At 40.3% G+C, this 24399-nt stretch overlaps 1 protein-coding gene across 3 annotated transcripts in view; it reads right to left on the bottom strand.

Annotated features, from left to right (window-relative positions):
* Positions 1-23975, bottom strand: part of lrp2a (low density lipoprotein receptor-related protein 2a) — a 70301-nt gene extending 46326 nt beyond the window's left edge. For all 3 annotated transcript variants that reach the window (XM_053234296.1, XM_053234297.1, XM_026913144.3), the window contains exons 1-22: positions 23820-23975; positions 16714-16827; positions 15687-15809; positions 15352-15468; positions 14793-14903; positions 14455-14568; positions 14244-14360; positions 12946-13089; positions 12517-12636; positions 12206-12334; positions 10414-10583; positions 8671-8894; positions 7287-7493; positions 5796-5998; positions 5444-5584; positions 4978-5181; positions 3047-3239; positions 2212-2337; positions 1758-1888; positions 949-1086; positions 411-692; positions 37-276 (exon numbers count right to left, since the gene is read on the bottom strand). In XM_053234296.1, the coding sequence (XP_053090271.1) occupies positions 37-276; positions 411-692; positions 949-1086; positions 1758-1888; positions 2212-2337; positions 3047-3239; positions 4978-5181; positions 5444-5584; positions 5796-5998; positions 7287-7493; positions 8671-8894; positions 10414-10583; positions 12206-12334; positions 12517-12636; positions 12946-13089; positions 14244-14360; positions 14455-14568; positions 14793-14903; positions 15352-15468; positions 15687-15809; positions 16714-16827; positions 23820-23889 (3418 nt within the window). In that variant the 5' untranslated portion in view covers positions 23890-23975. The remainder of the gene's footprint in view (positions 1-36; positions 277-410; positions 693-948; positions 1087-1757; positions 1889-2211; positions 2338-3046; positions 3240-4977; positions 5182-5443; positions 5585-5795; positions 5999-7286; positions 7494-8670; positions 8895-10413; positions 10584-12205; positions 12335-12516; positions 12637-12945; positions 13090-14243; positions 14361-14454; positions 14569-14792; positions 14904-15351; positions 15469-15686; positions 15810-16713; positions 16828-23819) is intronic.
* Positions 23976-24399: the final 424 nt, after the last annotated feature.

Raw genomic sequence — 24399 nt, 5'->3', positions numbered from 1 at the left:
AACCAAACAAACATGAAACACTCAGAAGTTTCTTACCACAGTTGGTTTCATCAGAGCCATCACCACAGTCATTATCTGTGTCACAAAGCCAAGTGCGCGGGATGCACCGGTGGTTGGCACAGCTGAACTGGTCAGGCTGGCATGTGCCTGGGGTCTGGGTAGGACAGTCTCTTTCATCACTGCCATCAAAACAGTCATTGTGCCCATCGCAGCGCCAATTCCTGGGCACACAGCGCTGGTTGGCACAGGTGTAGGCAGAGGGGGAGCAGGTATTGTCTGAAGAGTAGATTTTTTTTTTTTGTTAAACCAGAAACCAGACAAAAAAAATATAAAATATCTTGTCTCATTTTCAGAAGAGTGGTTTCACTGCTCAGCTTATAAATGTATAGAAAACTGAATAAATATATTACTGTTAGTTCCACAGTTGGCCTCGTCACTGTTGTCATAGCAGTCGTCTACACCATCACATTGGTAGCTGGTAGGGACACACTTCCCATTGGAGCAGGAGAAAGAGTTGGAGCCACACTGCAGTGTGGGTGGCTCACTGGATGGATCATCTAAGCAGGTCTGCTGATTGGGTGCAAGCTTCATGCCGTAAGGGCAGCCACACACGCGCTGGGAGTACGGTGCAGGGAAGCAGAAGTGACTGCAGTCTCCATTAGGATTTGATGGCCTGTTGCAGAAGTTGGAACCTAATTGAGAAAACAACGGAAATGCAGAACACAATCTTTCAGTACTATAGGTGTGAATTGTCATATGTCCATATCAGCTTTGAATATGAGATGATGAAGAAGGTCAGAAGCATACTTTGAAGAAAATGGAGTCTAGTAAGGCATGGATATACTGCACTTCCCTATCCCCCAAACCCTTCAGGATAGGGCAGAGAAAGAAAGAACAAGAGAGAGCGAGATATGGAGGTGATAGAAGGAAGGATGACAGGCCCCTCACCAGTCTGCAAGTCGGCATTGAAAGATTTGACATGCATAATGTGGCTGATTCCTCGCCGGATAACCATCATCTCTCCACCGTCTGTCTTCCGAACACGGACTATTCCTCCAAGACGCCAGTCTGTGAAGTATGCATAACCTACAGCAGAAACACAGAGTACAAGTGAATGACCTTTGACCCATGATTCTTTACTTCTCTCCCATTCCATATACTGGATATTATGTCCTTAGTCGTGATGTAAATTAATCAAGAGTGATACAACTAGGAAGTAAATATAACAAATATAACAAAATATATTTATAAAACATAATAATAGATTATATAATAATACAATTATTTTTTTTGCTTACTATTTCTAAAAGTATCTTAATCCTATGCCAAAGGTGTTATTTATATTTTATTATTTTATATTTTACCTTACAGTCCACTTATTTTCAATGAATATTTCAATCTCACTGGCTAGTGGAATACATAATAAAGTGATTTTGTAGAGTTGCTGACTAATGCATACAGTGACCCAATCAAAAACGTGTTTGGATTCCACAGATTTGGAGGTGTGTAAGCTAACACTACTCATAGGGAAATATTTAGGCTCATGTCTTTCCATTAAAGCCCTAGATAACTGTTGCTTTTGATAATAAAATGACAAGCTTTAACAATATGAGATAGGAATTCCAGGTTCCTTGTAGGTCCCGGAGGGTTCATTAAAAAAAAAAAAAAAAAAAAAAAACACACACAAAGTATAACTAAATAAAATATGTACAGCTATAACATGTTTTCGTATTATGATTATAAATATGATGACCCACCTCCATAAATAGTAAGTCCAAATGGATGAGATATCTGTGTAATTCGATCCAGTGACAATCTGTTCTGCCCATCAAAAGTACTGTGCTCAATCTTATCAAAGAAAGCATCAACCCAATACAAACGCATGGAGCTAGGGAGTAAAAATAGAACAGGGAGAGGGAATAGGAACAGATTGAGAGACAGCTTTCATATAAAGTTCAGATAAGTAGGATTAGGGCAGCTCATGTTTCTGGGGAGATTAGCTAGCTTTCAGTTGAGTTAACATTAAAAGTCCAACCTGCCACATATTAAACATTTAAGGCTTTGAATGACAGTGAAGACTCATAGTTATGCATAAAAAAAGAGAAATAGAGCTTTTGTAGTCTGGTTTTTAGTCTTACTGCCATGCCTGGCACACTAATGGTTTATTTCTTTTATTTCTCAAGTCATTAGGTATTAGGATGTTTGGCTTACCTCCAGTCGATAGCGAGGCCATTAGGCCAGCCCAGTGTGGTGTTAACAATCGGCTGGGCATGAGACCCATCACACCAGGACCGCATAATTTTCGCCGGACGGTACCAGTCTGTCCAGAAAATAAAGCTGGCAAAAACACATGCATACACACAGGCTTAAATCACAGTCTGAATCCTCCACCTTTGCCCAGCAACAGTCTGCCTGTAAAGGAAGCTTCTTAAAACTCTCACCTAGATTTCTGTATATAAACTAAAAGGTATCGACAGTTTATTCAAGAACCCTGTAGGGTCATATCTCTTGAGCCAAGTTCTTAAAAGGCACCACAATACCAGCCTTCATGCAGCACTAATCTAGTCTCCTGGGCCCAGAGGACTTATGACTTTGAAGCTATTGGAAATGTCCCACTAGCAGTGCATAAAGACTCCCTTTATCTGCTCTGGGTTCAAAGTAGGAACAGTGTGTGAATGGGTGAGCAACTCCTGCATTATGGTAGGTGTGACTGGATAAAAGTGGCCAGCTTGCTAATGCTTTTCATGGTCTTAAGGAAACAGAGACCTGAGGTGAAAGTGAGGCCCCCTGAGCCTTGTTCCAGGCTTGGTCCTGCTCAATGACTCGTGTTTTCACTCGACGTTACAAACATGACTGTGATTTCTCACCCAAGTTTACAATCCTGTTTTTAATCAAGGACATTTCTGAGGATACAGGTGTACGTCAATATTAAAACTGCAATAGCACTGCAAACACAATGAATAAAGTTTTTTTTTTTTCATAAAATGATATAGTCATGCAGAAAAGCCATTCAGTACCACCTGTTAGTTAACTCATTTTAACTCACCCAACTATTGGATGCACCACTATAGATCTGGGGTTGTTCAGGTTGCGGATGATGGCTCTCCTGGATTTGTCTGCTACTTTCATAACTGATATACTCCGATAGCGTGGGTCTGTCCAGTATAGGTTCTTTGATATCCAGTCATAAGCCAGATCCTCCACACCCTCTACCCGATTGGCTGCAAGTACCTCCCTCTCTGTTGGGATAAAAAAGAAGACAAAGTACACAACAGTGAAACATATTAAGCTCAACAACTTGATAAATATATGTTCAATTTTAATAAAGCAAACACTGTAATTAGATGGCCTGAGGTATAAATTCCTCACCTCATCTAAATCCTAAAAAGATGATAAGAATAACAGATACAAAATAAATAAGAATACTTAAATTAAAAATGGGCACAAATAAAACCTTGGTAACAAAGATTAAATTGTTCTTCAATTTCCTTTAAACAAGACTATATTAGATTAGTTAATAAGTAGAATCTTGTAAGACTACAACATTAAAGCATGTGATGATATACATGTTCAATAATGTTTATAGTATTGTTAATTTAGTGAGTAATCACACCTTGCTGTGTATAGACAAATGCTCAGCGACATCCGATATAGCTAAGCCATGAGTCACTGCTTTATAGTGGTACCTTAGTGAGCAAAGACAACTAATTTTACAATACATTTGGCATAGCCACAACATGAAGAAACAGAAGCAGTGGGAAGCAAGAAAAGAAATGTGAAAGGCCAATTAACAAAGGGAAGGGTACCTTGTGTTTTGTATACTATATACTTCCTGATTTTCCCAGCTCCTGCTTCACATCTGCACTGTTCTTACCTGCTGTTATTTCTTTACTCTTATTTGGTCTCATTACTTAGTGTATAGGGGTGTAATGCAATGCCACTATCTCTTCAGATATCTGTTTATCTGTTTTTAATTAAATATGGAAAAAAAACAGAGGCAGAAATGTCAGCACTATCAGCATGTCATAAATAAACACTGTAAATGCATCGCACAATGTGGTCACTGTTTGTCCCACGAGCTTCTTATCTGACGCTCCCTCACTCCCGCATCAAAGTCAAAACTTCCCACTTGCGCGACTTTCTTGTTGCATCCCATGGGATCCCAGTCCTGATGCACCACTCTAGTCTCAACCAGATGACCAGTGAACCTTTCTGGCAAGCTTTCCATAAAACTGTGCACCTCCAATATTAGTATCTGTATTTGTATCCGTTTAGCACACATCATTTGTTTAAACAAAATAATGTGCTCATATTCGGTTACACTCTAGTGTGTATAATTCTCTTTTTGTCCATTGCCCTTGTAAAGTCTTACATGTAATATGATTGTAGTTATTCACTATGTTCCTTGAACCCTCCCTCTTTTCCATAGTTAACTGAATTTGGATTTGCCTTTATTAAACATTGCCTCTATTAAACATTTATTAAACTGTAACCATGATTCTCACAGAGAAGACTCTGGCTGTTAAACTGCCTGCTGTCAAAATTTGATTCACGACTAGAACAATATTTCATTACAAGTGAACTAATTTAAGGGCATCACTCCCATCCCACTCCTGTACCACAACACTCCAGTGGACCCTCCTAAGCCTCCTAACTCTGCCTGATCACTACAGCTACAGGTCTGTGCACACATTTTAATAAAATGTTAATGATATTAATTAAACCAATTGAAGAAGTGAAACCAAAATGAAATCTTTTTGGAAAATCATAACCATAAGGATCATGATCTTCAGAGAAGGACAGAGCAATAGAAAAATAGAAGTTTTGAAATGGTCCTTATAATAGAGTGTAGCTGAAACTTCACAGCTTGTAAGGTGTAGGTGAAACGTCACAGATTGCAAACCATTAAAATGTATATCCATACAAAAGCGAAATGCTGCTGGTCATCAATTTTGAACCAACGCTCAGCCGTCTTACCGGTCCCATCTACTTTCTGCTTGAAAATAATGTCCTTGGCAGTATCAGAGAAAAAGATTGAATTGTCCTCTGCACTGAAGTCCACTCCGACAAAGAACGATGGTGTGCCAGTAATGGGAAGGATGATGTCCTCCTGAGACGAGAGGTTAAACGGGATCCCTCTCACTGCCAGCTGACTGGAGAAGAGCAAGAACTTCCTCACAGCTGCAACATAAAGCACAGAGCGATGTGTTTAGATCTAAAAGGTACAGTATCAGCCTTCATCTGACATTAACATCAGTTCTCCCAAAGCACTAATCTAACCATTCAATGCCAACGCCCTTATGATTTTTTTTTCAGTCACTGGAAATACCATATCACAATGGCATTCTGTATATGATAAAACCATGAAATGCATGCTAAAATTAAAACATTAAAGATTAGAAGCACAGGGAAAGGCAGTAAGTCATTCTTCACTCTCTCTTACCCACACATCTCTTGCCGTCAGGGTGCAGGTCGTAGCCCATGCGGCAACGGCAGCGATATCCCAGACCGCCGTTATCTGTCCTGTGACTCAGCACACAGATCTGCTCACAGCCCCCTCGGTCCGTCCCACATGGGTTACTTACTGTCAGCAACATACACACCAAATATCACACACATAACACAAAGAATTTCTCTAGCATAACTGTTGAATCTAAAGTCAATTTTAAAGATATTTGTGTCTGTAAATCTTAACACTAAAGCTCCTAAACTAATGGATACAATCAATAAAAAACAGCAACAATTAACTGTAGCAACTTAATATTAGATCTGTGAGACAATAATAATTGGCTTACTATAGGGCTGCCTGAAGGGATGTACCACAGCCACACCATATGGTGTATGAGCGGTTGAGTAGAGCACTTGTGGGTTGTTTTCAATGAATTTGTTGGCTTTCATGATGGCCATCTTGGTCCAATCAGTGTAGTACACAGAGTGTTCAAACAGACTTACGCCAAAGGGGTGAGGGATCAATGAGCCTCCATGCACCACCGTTTTCCTTCAAAGCAGTTACATAATGACTTATTCTACTTCATTCATTAACCATGTTTTAAGTACAAAAGACAAACATGGCTGGCAAACGATGGATATTATATTATGTCCCTGATAGCTTTAGTATTACTAACAGTTCAGTTACCATACAGCAGGATCCAAAAGTCTGAGAGCACATTGAAAATCTGGGATTATTTTTCATCCACATTGGAAATAAACAGAAGGAAAGAAAGCAAATGTTCAATATCATGAATATTTAATATTCAAGATTCCGCACTATTTCTGGGTCCCTATTTAAATGTAAGCAAATTTGTGATATTGGCCATGTTAACTGCTTTGTACAAATGATCAGATTTTCCTCATGTCCAAGCTCTTCTACTGAAGCATGTGTTCAGAAAGATTCTGCTTTTCACTCCAGCTGTTGTCAATAATATAATTTGTAATGAAACTTGTTGTATTAAATCAGAACAGAATGCAAAATAGGAGCATTTTCACCAGCAGTCTCAGACTTGTGGAGCCACCTGTATGTTAGTGATAGTTAAGACTAGAGCATAAGTCATCAACTGGCGGACAGCAGTCTACATGCAGACCAAGCGAAGTATTTCAGTGGATGAAACAGATCACTCAAAAAAAATAAAAAATACTGTAGCAGCACAGATCAAAAAAAGTAGTTCAGCAACTCTAGTTTTTCAAACATGAATCATCGCTGCTTCTGTAGCAGATCCTCTGTTTCCTAGAATTTTATTTCATTTACCCTCTCTGGTTACTGAAGTAAAGACATGGCTTTGTAAAAAACCAGAATGTTCAAATATGAATTGGACAGAGAATTATGCTTCGTTTAAGTTCAAATCAGATGACTCTCATCTGTTCTGAGTCTTTAAAAGGTAACTGCTGTCACCATTCAGTCATGTTAGTTGCCTATCCACACCTTTGAAATCAATGAATAAAACAATCGTGGTGTCAAAAGTATAACAACTACAGTTACCATCAAATGCTATAGTAAACTCAGTCATTATTATAGCTAAATATGCAATAAAAACAATAAGCCTGTAACATAAAACCATGGCAATATTATGGTCTATGGTGTTATGAAATAACAAAATCATGCTAGAGTCATGTTTCAGAGGTTGATAACCATAGTTACCATAAAGTAATAAAGTACCATAGTAAAACATAGTGTATTTTAGCAAAACCATAGTACATTTCTGTGAATTTTCATAAGGGTATATTCTTATCTAAGAGCTCTGCATCACTACATGAGGACAAGACTACATGAGATAACCTTTTTTACATACCTGTGGAGCCCATCATAAGTGGTGGTTTCTATGTAGTCATAGCGACTGTCCACCCAGTACACCCTCTTGGCATCGATGTCCAGTGTGATTCCAGCAGGCCAGCCTAGCTTGGACCTGATGATACCGTAGCGGTTGGTGCCGTCCATGTAGGCTCTCTCCAGACCAGGTTCTCCATTCAGAGTGTCCCAGTCAGAAAAGAAAAGATATCTAAACCACAATATAAGAAACATAATTTTAGGATCCTTTTCAGGATTATACATTACAGCTTAAACAAACAAACAAACAAACAAACAAACAAGCAAACACCTGAACATGAGCCTCACTATGGGACAGAATTGAACTACGACTAGCCATACTTTATCTTTTACTTTTCAAAGAGTCAATTTTCTGCAAAAGTTAAAAAAAATCATACATTTTAAATAAAATCACTTAGCACTTTCTTCAGAACGAAACAGCTGTCACTTGCTAATTTAGCTCGATTTGTCCTGGCTTGATTCCATATTAAGTTTCAGTGAATGTCTTTTCTTATTACTTCCAGCTAATCCTTTACTGTATTATATATAAATAGCTATCCTGCTTTAATTACTTTGTCCTGCTTAAGAAAGAAGATGATAGTGTCAGTGATAGATGCCCTTATAAGCTGATTTGGGGTCAGTTTTGTGGTTTCATTTACAAATACTAAGGTTTGAATTTTGTAGGCGCTAGGCCCAAGTAATTAAAAAAAGAAGAAGAAGCTTATTGCAAAAAAGGTTGTGGCATCTGTTCTTTTCCGTCATCGCGTTTTTATTTAAGCTCTGTGCAACCCGTTAGATGGCAGTGCTTTGGAAGCATTTTTTAGATGGCAATGCTTTTCAAAGCTAGTTGAAGACAAGACTCTGTAGGTCAAGAATGATCTGTCTATAGATCGCATACCGGCGGACTTATATGAACTCGAAGACACACACTTCGAACATAGTTTGAACATAGAGGTTTTCTAAAATATCCTACCAAATTACCTCATGTGAACCATGTAGTTAATCTTAGCAGTGAAGATTAGAAATATTTATGAATTAATTAAAATCCTCTCAGAAGAAATTCTATCAGATTAGGCCATTTTAGCTAGCTGAAGATTATGAATGTTTTTGAATAGAACTGAGAAAAAAAAAAAACATCTCAGAAATTGAATATGAACTTTTTATGAATAAGGTTTAAAAATCCACCCCGAAATCCTGTCAGATTAGCTCATGTCAGCTGCTTACATGAAGACTTCTATATACAGAGTCAATAATATGCCCTCATTTGCATTTATGGTCTTAAAGGTCCACTCACTTAGAACCACTCTCCTTTCCATATATGGACAAACTGGGTAATGTCAGAGTATATTTTAATTTATTTAACTACTCACCCAACAGTTGGATCTAGTGCCAGTCCTCTTGGATTTCCTAGGTTCTCTGCAATGAGTGTGACGCGATTATTCCCGTCTAAGTCCACCATGTCAATTCTGTTAACACTGGCCTCCACCACATAAAGTTTATTGTTCACCCAGTCCACCGCCAGGTTTTCAGGATAGTCAACTGATACATTTAGGATCACCCGCAAATGTGACCCATCCATGTCCACGGAAAACACCTAGCCCACAAACAGAATGATTACAGTAAATCAAGTAGCTGGTGCTTAGACTTCTAATATATAGAATAACTATATACGTAAATGATAAGATAAGAAAAAAATATATAATTTCAAACCATGACTATGTTAAGATATACGGCATATCCTCTCATTTAATAATCGTGTGTAATACAGCCTGGTTTCTGATTACACATGCATCATCCAGCTAGCTTATCTGTTCGGTAGCATTTAAGTGGAGCCACAGGAACCGTACTGTGAAACCACTGCCCTACTGATTTCAAGATGGCACTGGTTTCTCAGGGTGGACCACTTGGCATTGTAACAGAAGCCAAGGCACCACTGCTCTTTGCAGTGGAAACCAAACCCGTCCTAGAGAGTAGGATTCTCGGCTGACCCGTTTACCGGAAACATAAGCTGTGGAAGAAGTCGCTGTTTTGGCTTGTGCACAGACCCCCTGCCTGGAGCCCGCCACGATTCTGTGGGGTTGGGGGTACTAATCGCAGATCCCCACCTCTTGGTATGCCCTCGCTTTTCAGCTCTATGGCTGGGGTTAAAACCTGAGAGCAGCCAAGAGCTCAAACAAAGCCCTCTGAGTCAGCCAAGGAATGCATAAAACAGGCTGGATGCAAACAAATACTGCACAGCCACTTGCTACGCTCTTAGGTTACATAAAATTGAGCAGAAATATGCAGATTAGAGCATATTAGAAACCTTGTGGAGATTAGGAAGAGGTGGACTTTGCTGAAGATCAGATCCAGTCACTCTGGCTGGAGCCAAGCAGCTCTGCCATCATTACAGTATTAGTAGTGGCTACAGGAATCAGTCAAAGAATCGCTGTCATGTGGCCAACTGCTGTCACAACAACATACATGGACAAACATCAAGCGTGCGGATCCTGAAGAGGGGGTTACATGGGGTACTTTCTCTAAAACCGCCTTGTTCCAGTAGCCTCAGTGGGGGGGCAGAAATCACATTACCACACACATACAGTTTGATGGACTGGTCTTACATTGGAGTTTGGCCAAACAGTGGAGTCTGGCGGTGTGAGGTAAGATCAGTGTTTGTGTGTGCGTGTGTGTGTGTTTTTGAGAGAGAGAGAGAGAGAGAGAGAGAAAGCAAATATGTACGTCTGATACAGAAATATTGGATCAGACATACAGGCAGAAATATTGGAACATAAGTGCATATCCAAGGAAGAACAATATAATGAAAAGCTTTGTTGTCATCAACAAATGTAACAGCAATAGCACTTAGCCTGTAAAGGTTAGCACCTCAGGTATCTATTAAATACCACTCATTAAAATGTGCAAACTGAGAAACCCTGTCAGATGCCAGAACTTTAAATGGATTTTCATGAGATATACAGTGAGATGCATAGCTGCCAACAACGCCGTCTTTGTTAAAGACAACAGCACCATGAGCAACACGGCCTACAGTGTGAAAGGTTCTACCTCAGGAAATTAAAAAGTTTTAAAGAACATTAGGTACTAAAAGCTTATTTGATTATGGCATTAGTTACCTTGTTTTGGATGGTGTCAGTCCAGAAGACCCTTTGCAGCTGGTAATGAAAATCCACTCCCACAACCACTCCTCTGTTCTCAGAGTGAACCAGGACACGAGAGCTGTGACCATGGATATCTCCAATCAGCAAGTCTCGTCCATTAGAAAAGAGTAAAGATGCCACTCCAGCTGTACGGGTGCAATTTGAAAACATGTTATCTCATTGTTTCTGTTTTCTTTTTTCACACGGAAAGGATGAAGAAACTATTTCCATTTGAAATGGGTATATCTGCAATGGCCTGGGACAGGATTTTGCCCAAAGCCATGATACAACACAATAAAAAAATTGAAAATTGATGTAGCCAAACAGTTTGAGGGATTTTGATATTGTTTTCAGATGTAAGCTCAGTGGAGCACTAAGAACATATGTAGTAAAGGAAATTAAAAAATTCCAGTACAAACATAAATGGGTTAAAATGGAGTTGAAATTCAGTAGAACAAGCCTAGCTTATTAAAATGGAACAGTGTATCTCTACTCTCTCGTCAGACTTTCACCAGTCTCTTACTTTTTGTCTCAAAACGAGACCAAGTAATACCTTTTCAAGTCAGAATGCTATGGTTCTATATGGTATAATGTTCAATAGTTTGTTTTCTCACTGGAATCTAGTGTATGCGGATAAAAACAGCCAATGAGATTGAAACCCCCAAGATCCTGAACCTTGCAGCCAGAAACATGTACAACATGGAACCTGAAGCTGAGACTAATTGGAAATATAGTATAGAATGGTAGAAGAATTCAATTTTTTGAGTGCCTGACATGAAAATTGGTGAAATTGGTAGGAATTAGACATTTCACACAATTATAGTCAGAGAGAGACACTGCAATGTATAAACCATTTCTAAAGCAATATCAATAAAACATTCAGTCAACTGACAGACAGATAAGCAAAGTAAATAAGCAAACAGCATTGAGACTGCCTCTGTCTGGGTGAACAGATGCATTAGGCATGGCTGGTCATGATGCCAAAACAGCAAGGATTCAGTAAGGGCTTGCCAGGGTTGTGTTGTTTACTTGCTTCTATTACTTGAAACAGACTTTCCACTCTCTAAACTGGCTGCATATTCCACAGGAGCATAGGAATAAAAAATAGCTATGGCAGTAAACACATAATCTGACGTACATGTTGGACTTGCTTATTATATTTCAAGTATATGCCTCTAAATATATCTCTAAATACATAATGAGAATGAAACTTTGTTATGATGGATGTGAAGTAAAAAGCACTGGCTCCTGGTCAGCTGCCATTCAGCGCACTATATAAGCAAGACTGGCTGAGAAAACAGTCGGCTGCAACAAAGCACCCAGGAGAGGTTGAAGAGGAGCGCAGGGCAGAGTGCAGGGGGAGGGGTGCTTACTAATTAGATTTAGACTGAAAGAAAGAAGTACATACTGTGCAACATTTCACTATCAAAAATCCATAAACACCTATATATTTCATATCTACACAAACTTCACTCCAGTGGAACCAGGTCGTTATTCAAGAAGAATGTGTTTTCTGTGAACAGGTTAAATAGATACCATGAATACATGAATGCAAAGTTTTCCGATAAGTAATGCTGTTTTCAAACCTAGGTAAGATGTCATGACCCTGAACTTCAAAAGTATTCTCCAACTTCATCCACTTAATGTGCTATTTTAAGCCTTTTCCAACTTTTCCAACAAGCATATAAGCAAGTATATAGTCACACTCCCTCTCTCTTCATAGTTTACTGTATATTCCACATTCAGTTTCGGGTTCAGAGTGACTCACAGGATGTGTTGGCTCTGCAGTATCTGTGCTGCTCTAAAACGTAGCCCTCCTTACAGCTGCAGCGATGCGTACCAATCCGATCTTCACACAGCTGATCACACACACCCCACAACTGGCAGTCATCAAAGTCTATTCCATGAAGTAGCATGAAAAAGTCACAAGACACAATCAGGATTAGGTTTCAACAAGATTCACAACAACACATCGTAAGAAGTTTAGGTTTATGACTGGAATATTAATTAAAAAGTGTTCAGTCTCATGATACTGAGAACTTAAGCTATAGGTACTTGGGAAATATTATAAAATTTTACCGATGCAGGAGCGGCTGTTATTAATGCTAACCACATAGCCAGACGGACAGGAGCAGGTACCACCCTCAGGAGACGCCACACACCGATGCTCACAGCTCAGGGATGCACAGCGCCAGATACCTGGAAATCACAGGAATTCACATTATCTCCATAATAATCTGGCAAACCAGAAACTACACATCTGAGTCACGTCTTAAAAATCAGCTATTCATCTTAAAGCATGTTATTCTGAAACTAATATGAAAAGCATCTGTAGGTAGCTGCAAGAGTGATTACGGTAATTCTTGACTACATTTGAGTCTTAAATGTTGGTCGCTAAAAAAACAATGTTATAAAATATTCTGGCAATAATCTTAATATAAAATTTTTAAAAGGCCCAGAATTGAAGGTAGCGGTGGTTCTTTCTATTTATTATGAAAAGGTACTGACTGCAGTTGTGTCCAGCAGTAGAGTTGGTCTCGTCTTCCCCATCGGGACAGTGTGGTGTGCCATCACAGAGCTGCTCAATGTGGATACAGACACCAGACGAGGGACACGGCCATTCACCAGGGTAACACTCATGCTGGACATTATCTACAGACATACATGATAAAGTATATCTAGTCATTTACCAGTGGAAGTGATATCAAGTGAAATGCTGAACTTGTACACTGTGTAATGGAATATATATGAAATATATATGAAAATATAAGTCATTTTTTATAGATTATTTTTTTCTTCAAGCCAAAGCTGAAAGCCCTGAGCCAAGAGCAGTAAAATGAAACCCAAAGAAAACACTGAAAAGGTGACACAATTTTGCATGATAACTACTAAAACAATGTGTGAGGTTTGAAAAAAGCCCAGCAGCCTTATCTACAGTGGAATAAGGAGCAGCTTGGCATAGTCTCTACTGCCTGGGAAAACACTGTCACTTTAAATCATGTGAAGTATCCACACTCTGAAAGGGTCACATGGGAGTTGTGGGTGCTTAACCCAGCCACTCAAAGCACAAGGCCTTCAGTGCAAACTGGAGACGTCCTAAAGAGCTCTGGATGGTGGTCTGGAGTATAAACGGCCAAGAAAGGCCCACGCTGTACAAAACAGCCATCTTAGTCTAAAGCCGAGGGTCTGCAGGTTAACACAACACAATTTCTGTGACAGTCATGTTGTATATATCCCACTTCTTTTTGTTTATCCATAGTTATGTTTTCTTGTTGCTGATATCTAGTTATACTGATTATTTCATAGCTGACCCAGGATTCACACAAAGTTCAAAACACAACGCTATTATTCAGCCATAGAGTATATTCCAGTATGTGCCTGTTGGAAGCTAATAGCTATTGTTAGCTTTAAAGATATTCCCACTATCTGGTGTCACCCAAAGAGGATGAGTTCCCTTTTGATTCTGGTTCCCCTCAAGATTTCTTCCTCATGTAATCTCAGGTTTTTCCTTGCGACCATCGCCTCTGGCTTGCTCATTATGGATCTAAATCTACATACAGATTTCTGTAAAACTGATTCGTGACAATGGTAAAGTTTAGAAAACGTGTTTGGGAAGAATTGTATTGAGTGATTCAAAGAAAAACACTGGAATGTTAATTTTTTTGCCTTTAAATATGTGAATATTATAAAATCTCCAACAGTATAGAATTATAAAAAGCTCACAAGACACCCTGGTGTTGTTATCCTGAATTCCCAAACAATCTTAGGGAAAAAAGCATTGTTTTTCTTTCAAGAAAATCACCTACCACATCCTCGCTCGTCAGCATTGTCTCCACAGTCGTCCTCTCCATCGCACAACCAGACCTGATGTATACAGCGACCACTGGGGCAAGTAAAGTAAGTTCCTCTACATGTAGGGTAAGCTGGAGTGAACGGCCATCACAAAAGAGTCAGTAAATAAAGATAAACTTTCATCCTCAGTCAGGCATGCCATTAATGTTACAGTGATGTACTTACTGCAGTTCTGTTCATCACTCTGGTCTCCACAGTCATCATCGTGGTCACAGAGGTATCCACGTGGAATACACTCTCCGTTATTGCATTGAAACTGGCCACTACTGCATCGCTGAGCTGCACAAAACACAGCAGTGCACTTTGCATTAGGTTCTCTACCATAATTTTAGATAGTATAATGTCTGTGAGTGTTCTGATTATACATTATGCAAATATTAAATTACAATGGAACTATAAGAAGCAGCATAGCGAGTATATTAAGCCAAAAGTGTTGAAATATTGGGGAGAGATTTAGAGAGTGTATGTGGAGTGTGTTTTTCCTGCCAAGGAAGGACACTCACTGCAGTTGGCCTCGTCAGAGCTGTCTCGGCAGTTGAGCACCTGGTCACAGCGCTGGCTCGTGTTATAACATGCCCCACTGGCACACCTCAACTCTGGGCACTCTGGATAGTCTGGAAGAGAGAGAAAGGGAGTCCAGTTCCAGCCATCACTCATTTGTTCCATTAAATATAATTAGTCTGTAATACAATACAGCTACTTATGGTGGATAGTGACAAGCCTGCATGGTCCTCCAAAGGAACGCTCTCAAGATCAGATGTTGGAAACATAACAATACACCCCTAAATTGTATGTTTGAAAGTATTTTGCATGATATGCACTGCTATAAATATATAGCATATGGTGGTGGGTGGCAAGAGTTTTGGACTAGTGTCTGAACATTCTCACTAATCCACCAAGGAATCTGAAATTAATTTCTGAGAACAAAAAGCACATAGTGGCTATTTCTGTCCGTCATCAAGCCTCTTAATCTTACAAATTGATTAAAATGCAACAGGAGCTTAGGATGGTGGAGATGTATCTATCCTCCACAACACACATGGACACAGATAGTGGACTTACGGCAGTTTCTCTCATCCGCCCCGTCTGAACAGTCGGGCAGATGGTCACACCTGTACTCCGCTGGGATGCATGCCCCATTTGTGCAGCTGAATTGTGTACTGGAACAGGTCCTGCCAGCTAAGAGAAGAACAAGCATCACATTTTTTAATATATATGTTCCAGGTGGTCCTCAGCTTAGATAACTCAAGGTTTCCATTCTTTAATATACACATGCATGACCACTTGTTTGCCCTTTTGCTTCTATAGCCCACACACTGAGGTTATCATGTTTCACAGGGATGGAGGAAATTACATTCTTTTACATTAATGAGAAGGTGAGGAAGGGGAGGACATACGGCAGTGCTGTCTCTCGTCTGAGCCATCTTCACAGTCTTCCTCGTCATCGCATACCCAGTGAACCGAAATACACTCGCCGTCGCTCAGACACTGGAACTGGCCCGCCTCACAGGTCGATTGGGCTGAGAGAACACAGTAAAGCTGCTTAATTAACTCATGGACGGAGGTGTAGACAAACCTGCACACTGAGCTTTCACTTCAGGAATGTCATATGAAAAGGTAGCTTCTTCAGCGTCTTTCCAAAAAAACTGCCCAGTTTTTCTGTATATAAGAAAAACTAGTGTTGTGGTTGAGCAGCCTATGAAGGTCCCGGACTCAATTAAACCAACCCGGTCTTTCAGCTAAATTATTCCATTGAAGATAAGATACATTTGCTATTGTATCCCATCCTTATACCACAGCGCTGTGGAATTCTCAGATCTGATTGGTCAGCATGACTCTGACACTAGTGTCAGTTGGTATGCTAAACACAGCACATAATCACATACTTTGTAACCCTCAGTAAGTCAGTAAGAGTCTTTAAGACAGAGGACTTTTCTGACTTTCTCTTTTCTCAGTAACTCGACAAGCTTCATCTTCAAGAGACAGAAAAAGAGAGGCTTGTGATGGATCAACTTTTTATAGCAGCTATTACATAAGTGATAAAAACAAACTTGTTTAAAGGACATTCCACACCATTAAATGTAACTATAAACTGATAAAAAGTACAATGTGTCATTCTTTAATAACTAAAAATAATTTAGTATAGGTAAATTGCTGTGGTAAAAGAGGAATAAAACACTTTCAGGTGTTCTGTTATTGGAAGAAAAACAACAACTTTGGGGTGGTAACAGTAACTCTGCTTTGCATCAGGCCACATCACAGCACCTTGCTGCTGATGATTTTCCTATACTAGCACACCCATTGTGTTTTATTCCTTACTTATCACCTTTATGTAAGACCCAGATACTGTATATGTACTGCGTCACTTGTTACACTGACTGCTTGCAATAAAATAAAAGGAGTATGTGTGAGAGAGTTACTCACGGCAGCCACTCTCATCTGAATCATCTGCGCAATCTGCAGTGCCATCGCAGCGCCAGCCTGCTGGGATGCATCTGCCTGTGCCACAGCGGAACTGACCAACTTCACAACTTGAACCTGCACAGACATTAAAACACACATCAGTTCCAACACTGATTTCTATTATCGATTTGAAAAAAAAAAGAAATTAGACTGACTCACTGTGAATAGACTAAGATGCAAAAACCAAAACAATTCTGTGTTGTGCTCTGCATACAAGCCAACCTAAATCAGCACACCCCTAAATCAAGACCCTTCCCATTATCATACATTCACAAAATGGATAGCACTCTTCACTCCTCTAATAAAAACACAGAAATGCTCTTTAAGTGGACGTAGAGGTGAAGGTTGCTATTGATGAAGCATGCAGTTAAGAGCATTGACAGGCAGCGGAGCAAAGCGTGCCAGCCAAACAGCCGACACTCACACAGCCCGCGCTGTTCTCTTCCCAATCCCTCCTTTTGATCTCTGTCTGTGAGTGGCATCCCGAGAGATAAGGTACCACCCTTCTACCTTCCCTGCTGGGCTCTGCGAGATATCGACTGGGGCAGCATAGTTCAGCCGAGGAGGCCTCCATCAGAGCCGCTGGAAAAACGCATTGCATGATTTTGATTGTCTCTCACTGACACTCTGATTAATGGTGCATGCTGTTCCTTGTCAGGAACGTAATTGGGATAAATAGTGGTACCGGGTGGTACCACAGCCCTTACACCCAAATTCCAAACGCTGAAGGGAGATCTTAGTTGAAGAAAGGTGGGTAAAGGCAGGGGCTGGTGTGTGAATGTGTTTTATCACTGGCTACCTTTAAAGACGCTCTTTCTGCCTCTGATCAGAAAACTGAATATTCATTTAGGGTTTTCAAAAGCTTTATCTCAATTCTTTGAGTTGACAATTTGTATACTGGGAGAGAGAAATCTTTTTGTCTCATGAATTAAATCGCCCAGTGTCCATTCCCTATAGCCAAGACCGAATAATTTTCTATAACAGCACAGTTCTGACAATAGTGTTGGCTGTCATTCAAATAAAAGGTTTATATTAATGCGCTCATTCTAATATGTTACTGTTTCTAATAGTAACAACTCATTCACAGCGACTTGCATGCCAAATGATCTATTTAATCTATTATTTAACGTTTATACAAGAAGTCTCGAGTGTCAGCAAGTTTTCTGCCTTGGGAAAGTCTTGAGGAAAGAGGACTTTGTGCTTTCTGGTTTCTTGGTAACATGACAAGCAACATTTATTTTTTGTCTTATTAACTTCAAGGGAGAAAAAAGAGAGGCTGCTGAGGGGACAACTGTTTATAGCTATTATAATGTAAGCAATAACAGGAACTAACTTGTCTCATGGACGTTCCAATGGACGTTAAATGGAATAATAAAAGGTCAAAAAGCAATAAGATTGTAATTATTTGCAAATCACTGTGGTATAAGTGGAATAAAACACTTCGGGACATGCTGTTATTGGAAAATAACTTCGTATCCGCTTTGTGTCTGGCCACATCATACCACTCCGTTGCTGGTTATTTTCTAATGACAGCATGTCCTGTTCTGTTTTATTCCTTGCATGGTGTCTGATCGCATATTAGAGAGTCTGCAGAACACATTTAAGTAGCTTTCAGTAAAAAAAAAAACTTACAAGTTATTTAAACTTTACTGACCAGTGGTGCCACTACTCATTTGTAAGCATGATGTCATCATGTTTAGAAGGTTAACTTCTCTGCTCTGACTCCTCCATACTTATAAATTAAGCTCAATTTCAGTAAAAGATGCAACAAATTATGAAGTTTCATTTTATTGATGAACCATGACAATTTTAAAGCATGCATTAATTTTTTCATCTAAATCAACGAGTTTGTTATTCGATGTGTGCAATAACGTCGGTTAAGCCTGGAAAAACTCTGAAACATTTTGAAAAGAACGACACTGAAACCTGCTGTTCACTGAACTGAGAAAACACAAGAAGCTTGAGTGTGTTAAGAGCGGCCAAAGAGCAACACTCAGAAAAAGGCTACGCTGTGAGGTCAGCATTTGACATTTAGCCTCCCGGCAACTTAGCCGAAAAATCCCCTGCAAAAGTCGATCCATTCAGCTGACACAGCTTACCGCTTCCTTGTTGTAATACAGTGATATACAGAGAACTGGGAGAAGGACATGTAATAATACGTACTTTACAAAGCATTTTACAAAACTACCATGGGGATTGTGTACCAACTCTATATATCATGTCTATCACACATAACTGAGAGGTTTTTCATCTCGTTTTCATAAAGACAGGTACCATCCTGCAGGATCCGTTCCCAGACCACCTCACAAAAAATAACGGTGAAGTATTTCTCATATCTAGAGGTCCTGACTTGCATTAACAAGGCCACAGCAAACCCGGCACTCGTAAAGCGTGTCAGCCAAATGGATTTCCAATTAACTCCTCCAGCAGCCAATTGGGAAGCCAGCCTTTTTCCTGCTCAGTTTACTAATGATAAAATTGCTCCTCTGCTCGCTCAAAGGCAGGCTTTGTTCAGAGGACACGATCCCGGAGGTTTCAGCAGCGTCTGTAACACACAGGTAGACAACTGGCACACACGGCACTGGCAGAGCAGGACAGCTCACTGACACAAGTCACACAACTGGAGTTAATCATCTTGCCAGCACTGGTGGAATATGAACCTTACACAGTATAAGACTGAAGAAAAAGATCTAGAGAGATGTTTCACATTTTAGTCATAGATAATGCCCTGGAGAAAATCCAGTGTATTCCTGATATAAAGTATTAGTTTCATTCAGCTATTTCAAATGTTAAACTCCAAACCCAGCAGCGGTTTTCCTGACCCCAACTAGCAATTATAGGCTTATGTCTAAGCTCAGCATCTATACATTAGGTTAACAGCTTCAATGTGACTTTGCCAAGACAGAAATGTATCTGCTGCTGCCTTTAAAATAACGCCAGTGTTTTCTGACCGTATCGGTGCTGGGAAAGGTGACAGGCAAAGTGTAATGTGCTTTTTAAACAGCAACATCCTGTGTGGAACTGCTCAGGAAAATGAACCCTTTACTTAACAGTCATTCTAGTAATTTCTCAAGAGGGGCCACGGCAGATTTTATTTCAATGTCTTAATTTAGGATTAAAAATGGAACTGTCCCTTATTGTGAATGGCAACAATAAGAGAGAAGAGTAACATGATTGTCTCCGTGGTCAATGTGTGGAGAGGGGCTTGTATTATGCAAATGAATTTGCCCCGTTGAAGGGGTATATGCTTTTTTTCTTCCTTCATTATTGCCTTTGCTTAGACTGTTTTGTTGGTTTAGTGTTCTTTTTTTTTTTTTGCTCCCCTCTTCCTTCTTTTGGACCATGTCTTTTCTAATTAGCCAACTTAAACCCACAGCAGGCGAGAATCCCCAACATTATCTGAGGGGAAAGATAAGGGGGACACCCTACCACCAGTCCACAAAGGGCAGCAGCAGAGGAATTTTCATTAGAATGAAGCCTCCCAAAGGCTTAGACCCCACTGGGTGATAACAATAGCACAATGGGCTGGCTGGCTGGCCTGTAGCCCCATAACCGAAAGTGTCAGTACACTAAAGGAGCCCACAGAGATGGATAGTGAAATGGAGGAATACAGTAGAGCTTCCTGCAAAAGGAAAGCCAGATAGAGACCCCCTTGGCCCATCTTTCTGTCCCTCCTCCCAAAAAAAAAAAAAAAAAAAAAAAAAAAAAAAAAAAAAAACCCTAAATGGCACTTGCCAGCCACAACATCTCTTTCTAGGCTCGTGGAGGCCATGGGAGAGGTTCTGCCTCTTTCATCAAAGCCGCCTTGTTTTGGTGCGTCGCAGGAGGCTGGGTGAACGTGGTGGGGGGGAAGACGGGCAGCAAGTGCCTGGGCCAGCCTTTGCTGTCAGAGCAGAGGACTGTTGCCCGTTTCATATGGAAATGTATGTGGCCGAATGAAGTCAATTGCTTAACAACTGACTTTGGCCCTCGCAGCTAGACTGAAAAGACCCAGCGATACACAGAAGGGCTCTGGCATAAATGGAAAGCAAAGAGGAGCAATGTTGATCAGTGGAGCTGCCTATTAAGTCATTCTGTTCAGCACTGCTGATTTTCAAACTTTTAGCAAAGAATTTATAGGAAGTGTTAAATTGTGAATTGTATTGTTGCCTTAAATAAATAAAAATAAAATAAATCGATAAAAATATAAGCAAGTGAACTATCTTAAATAAACTCTTATGAAAGTTTTCTAATGTCATTTTTTTGGTATTTTTTAAACCGTGAATGCACAGCCATTTTGCCAAACATCTATAGACACATCGGGACATTATCAGGCTGGCACTCACATCTAACAGAAAGTAACCCACAAACTACTATGATAATATAGAAACTATTGTTAAAATATCTTTCTTTATATAGCAATTGAATTTAAAAATTCATTTGCTGTTAATACTGCTGCTAAGTGTACTGTTTACAGTCAGGGGATAAGAAGCTTTTGTTATTGCCAACTGTGTTAACTTTTGTTCGTATTTCTAATATAGCAGCCCTCTTGCGCAACGATTTGCACCAGAAAAGGTTTGCCACATTCTTCTACAATCCAGAATTGGTACGGATTATGCACTGCGGAAAATGACGCACAGTGAAATCAAATATCAGCAAGCTTTTACTCCAATAAAGTTAATAAGACATTCATGTATCATGTGCCTGGTTATGATAGTCATAGTGGGTCATAGTGAACCAAAGGTCCAGATCAAGGACCAGTAGCAGAGACTGACTACTCAGGATCTGCAAGTCTTTACTGTGTAGAAGAAATGCTTACAAGTGCAAAAAAAGCATAACTATTAAGTTGAACCATTAACAGCTTATATATTTAACACTTTCATAATCTTGTTTTTAAGTACAAACAACAGTCTCAGTTATAAAATGCCTCCATCATCACATTTTCCATGAATGTTCAACTAACCATAACAGTGAATTATAAGCAACAAGCAGCCTTCACATAAACCAGTCACTTATCAACTCTAAATAACTTCTTAGGTGCATGTGACCCAGGTGTATGTGCAAACACAGGCACGTTCGAAACACCTTGAAACAACCTGAAAACCATGCACAACCCGACTGCGACAGATAACTCATTAATATCAATGATCAAACCAGTACTGTCACCTTTAACCCACAGCAGAAACCAGATCTGAAACAGGGGCCCTAAGGGCCCAGGCGGAAGCATCGCTCAGTGTGTTAGAAAATGCATCCTGACCTTCTCCACTGAGGCCTTTTGGTCATTTCCTCTCAAACACATGCTGAATAAAGCTGGATTAAGAAAGCCCATTCCTGGCTCGCATTTCTGAGGAGATCAAGTATGGTTGCAAGTTTAAGTTTGAGGCAAACACAAGAATACAGATTCGTGTTTGTTTCAAATTGTATCAACCTGCAGTTCCTGAAGTGAATGTGACAGCACTAATCCAAGAGTTAGTGAAGGGAGACTTGCTTTCAAGGTCATAACTATCTGAGTAGCTCAAAGCAATGTCTTCTGAATGTCTTCAAATCAATGTTAAAGCTATGTATCCAGTACCACTTGACAACTATGACACATGTTCCTAACTCTAGCCCCCCCACAGTGTACCCTATGTCCTGCACATTGTAGTGTTCTCCTGGTTTAACACACCCATTTCAACTCAGGAAAGACTTTTAATTAGCTGATTAGTTCAGTTGGGTGTGTTACGGGCAGGGAGAGCACTAAAATGTGCAGGACAGTGGTACTTTAGTGCCAGAGCTGAGGAAAATCATGCTGAAATGCTAAATCACTTAAATAAACCTGCCTATTGACTGGTGTAAATTACAAGCAACATTCAGCACCAGGTTCAAAACGTGTGTTTTGCCCCATAGGCTCTGTGATCACTTTTAAGCAACATCTACAGCAGTAATTAGCAGCCTGATGCACAGTAAGGAGCTTAGACACACTGAGAGCTAAGCAAAAACAAAGCAGATTACAATGTGAGAGCCTCGGTGAGCTTTAGCAGCACTTTACATTGCAATGTTTAGGGGGCTCAGGTCGATAATAAACCTTAAAACAGCTAAAAACAGGCTTCACAGTTCTGTAGAAACAACCCAAATAAGTTATTTGGCTCTTTAAAACTAAGCACTGCGGTTTGAATTAGCGTTGTAGCAGCAGTAGCGTCTGGAAGTCAGTCACATGCTCTCCTCTGTTACCTAGCAACGGCAAAGCACAGGCAAAAGTTCTCGAGGAGAAGTTTAGAGGCGCGCGAGGCGAGGTGGCTTTGTGCACCTCAGGACTGGGTTTTGTTGCAAAAGAAATGACGTAAGCGAAGGAACCTGTTAAATAACTACGGCTGGTTTTAAAGGAAGTCAAACCGACACATGTATATGTGTGGAAATACAGTCTGACAGGCATGCACGCGCTACAGATACCGTGTGTTAAACGCTACGCCTGTGTATGACCTCATTAGCCGTGTTTAGTAACTCCGGGATTGTAATGGTGTAATCAGGCGACCTAACGGTCCTGTGCAAGCAAGTGCAATCATCTCTCAGACTTCTAACGTTATATCCCGCCTTATTTACTCAACAGGTGCATTTATATAATACACATGGTCTGTTATTATATGCGACTGATTACTTCTTGCTTCTTTCCTCGTGAAGAAAAATAAGTAATCCGACTTTTTATTCCAGGTCTGAATTTGCTAAAAATGATCTTGCTATTTTATAAAATTATTAAAAGTTCAAATGTGATATAAATCAGGGATAGAAAAATAAAGGGCATGTCTAAAGATAACGGATTTAAAACATAGTGTTGCGTCACAATATCAACACATTTTCATTTTCCCCCAAACTTTCGGATTCTCACTCTTTTCCCAGACCTGCACAAGAGCTCTGCAGAAGAACAGAGATCGGAGCTGCCGTGTCGTGTCGCCCAGGATGACAATCCCTTCTAAACAGTACAAGTTATTAGGCTCCACTTCGCACTCTCTGTTTTGGTGATCCCTCATAACACCATTAAATCACCGATTTAGCCTGCAGGCAACCGAAATATGTAGATATGAGGAAGGAAGAAAAAAAATGCTCCGACTCACCCTGACAGCTGCACTGAAGGCAGTATAAAGTGAGCAGAGTCGCAGTTTGGAGCAGTAGTGCTCGGTGCATGGTGATGCGCGCGCGGCTGCTCCTCGTCAAGCCAAGCACACGGAGCTCCGCGGACTGAGGTGATGCTGCGCGCGCGCCTCTCCCTCACTCGTCCCGGGCTGATGAAAAAGGGCGTGCACTAAAAAGCTTAGACACGACCCCCCACCCCCAAGCACACACACACACACACACACACACACACGCACGGACGCATACGCGCGCGCGCACACACACACACGCACGGACGCACGCGCACACGGATGCACGCACACGTACGCACTCGTACTGGGCCAAATCCTTTAACCGCAATATGCAAGCACTAGGCCTACAGGTCATGCACTACGCCGATTCTCTTTTGCTCTTTCGCTCTCTCTTTCTCTCTCTCTCTCTCTGCTTGCCAAGCCTGTTACTTATTTGTTTGTATACGTCCATCTCTGTCAACAGGTAACCACGAAGTCCTCATTTTGGGACAGTTTCTTGATTATAAATTTGAAACACACTGCATGTTGTAGAAGCAGAATTTTGGAGCAG

The sequence above is a fragment of the Pangasianodon hypophthalmus genome, chromosome 5 (assembly GCF_027358585.1).
Source record: "Pangasianodon hypophthalmus isolate fPanHyp1 chromosome 5, fPanHyp1.pri, whole genome shotgun sequence".
In the NCBI taxonomy this organism is placed as follows: domain Eukaryota; kingdom Metazoa; phylum Chordata; class Actinopteri; order Siluriformes; family Pangasiidae; genus Pangasianodon; species Pangasianodon hypophthalmus.
This window is presented reverse-complemented; position numbering and strand designations above follow the sequence as displayed.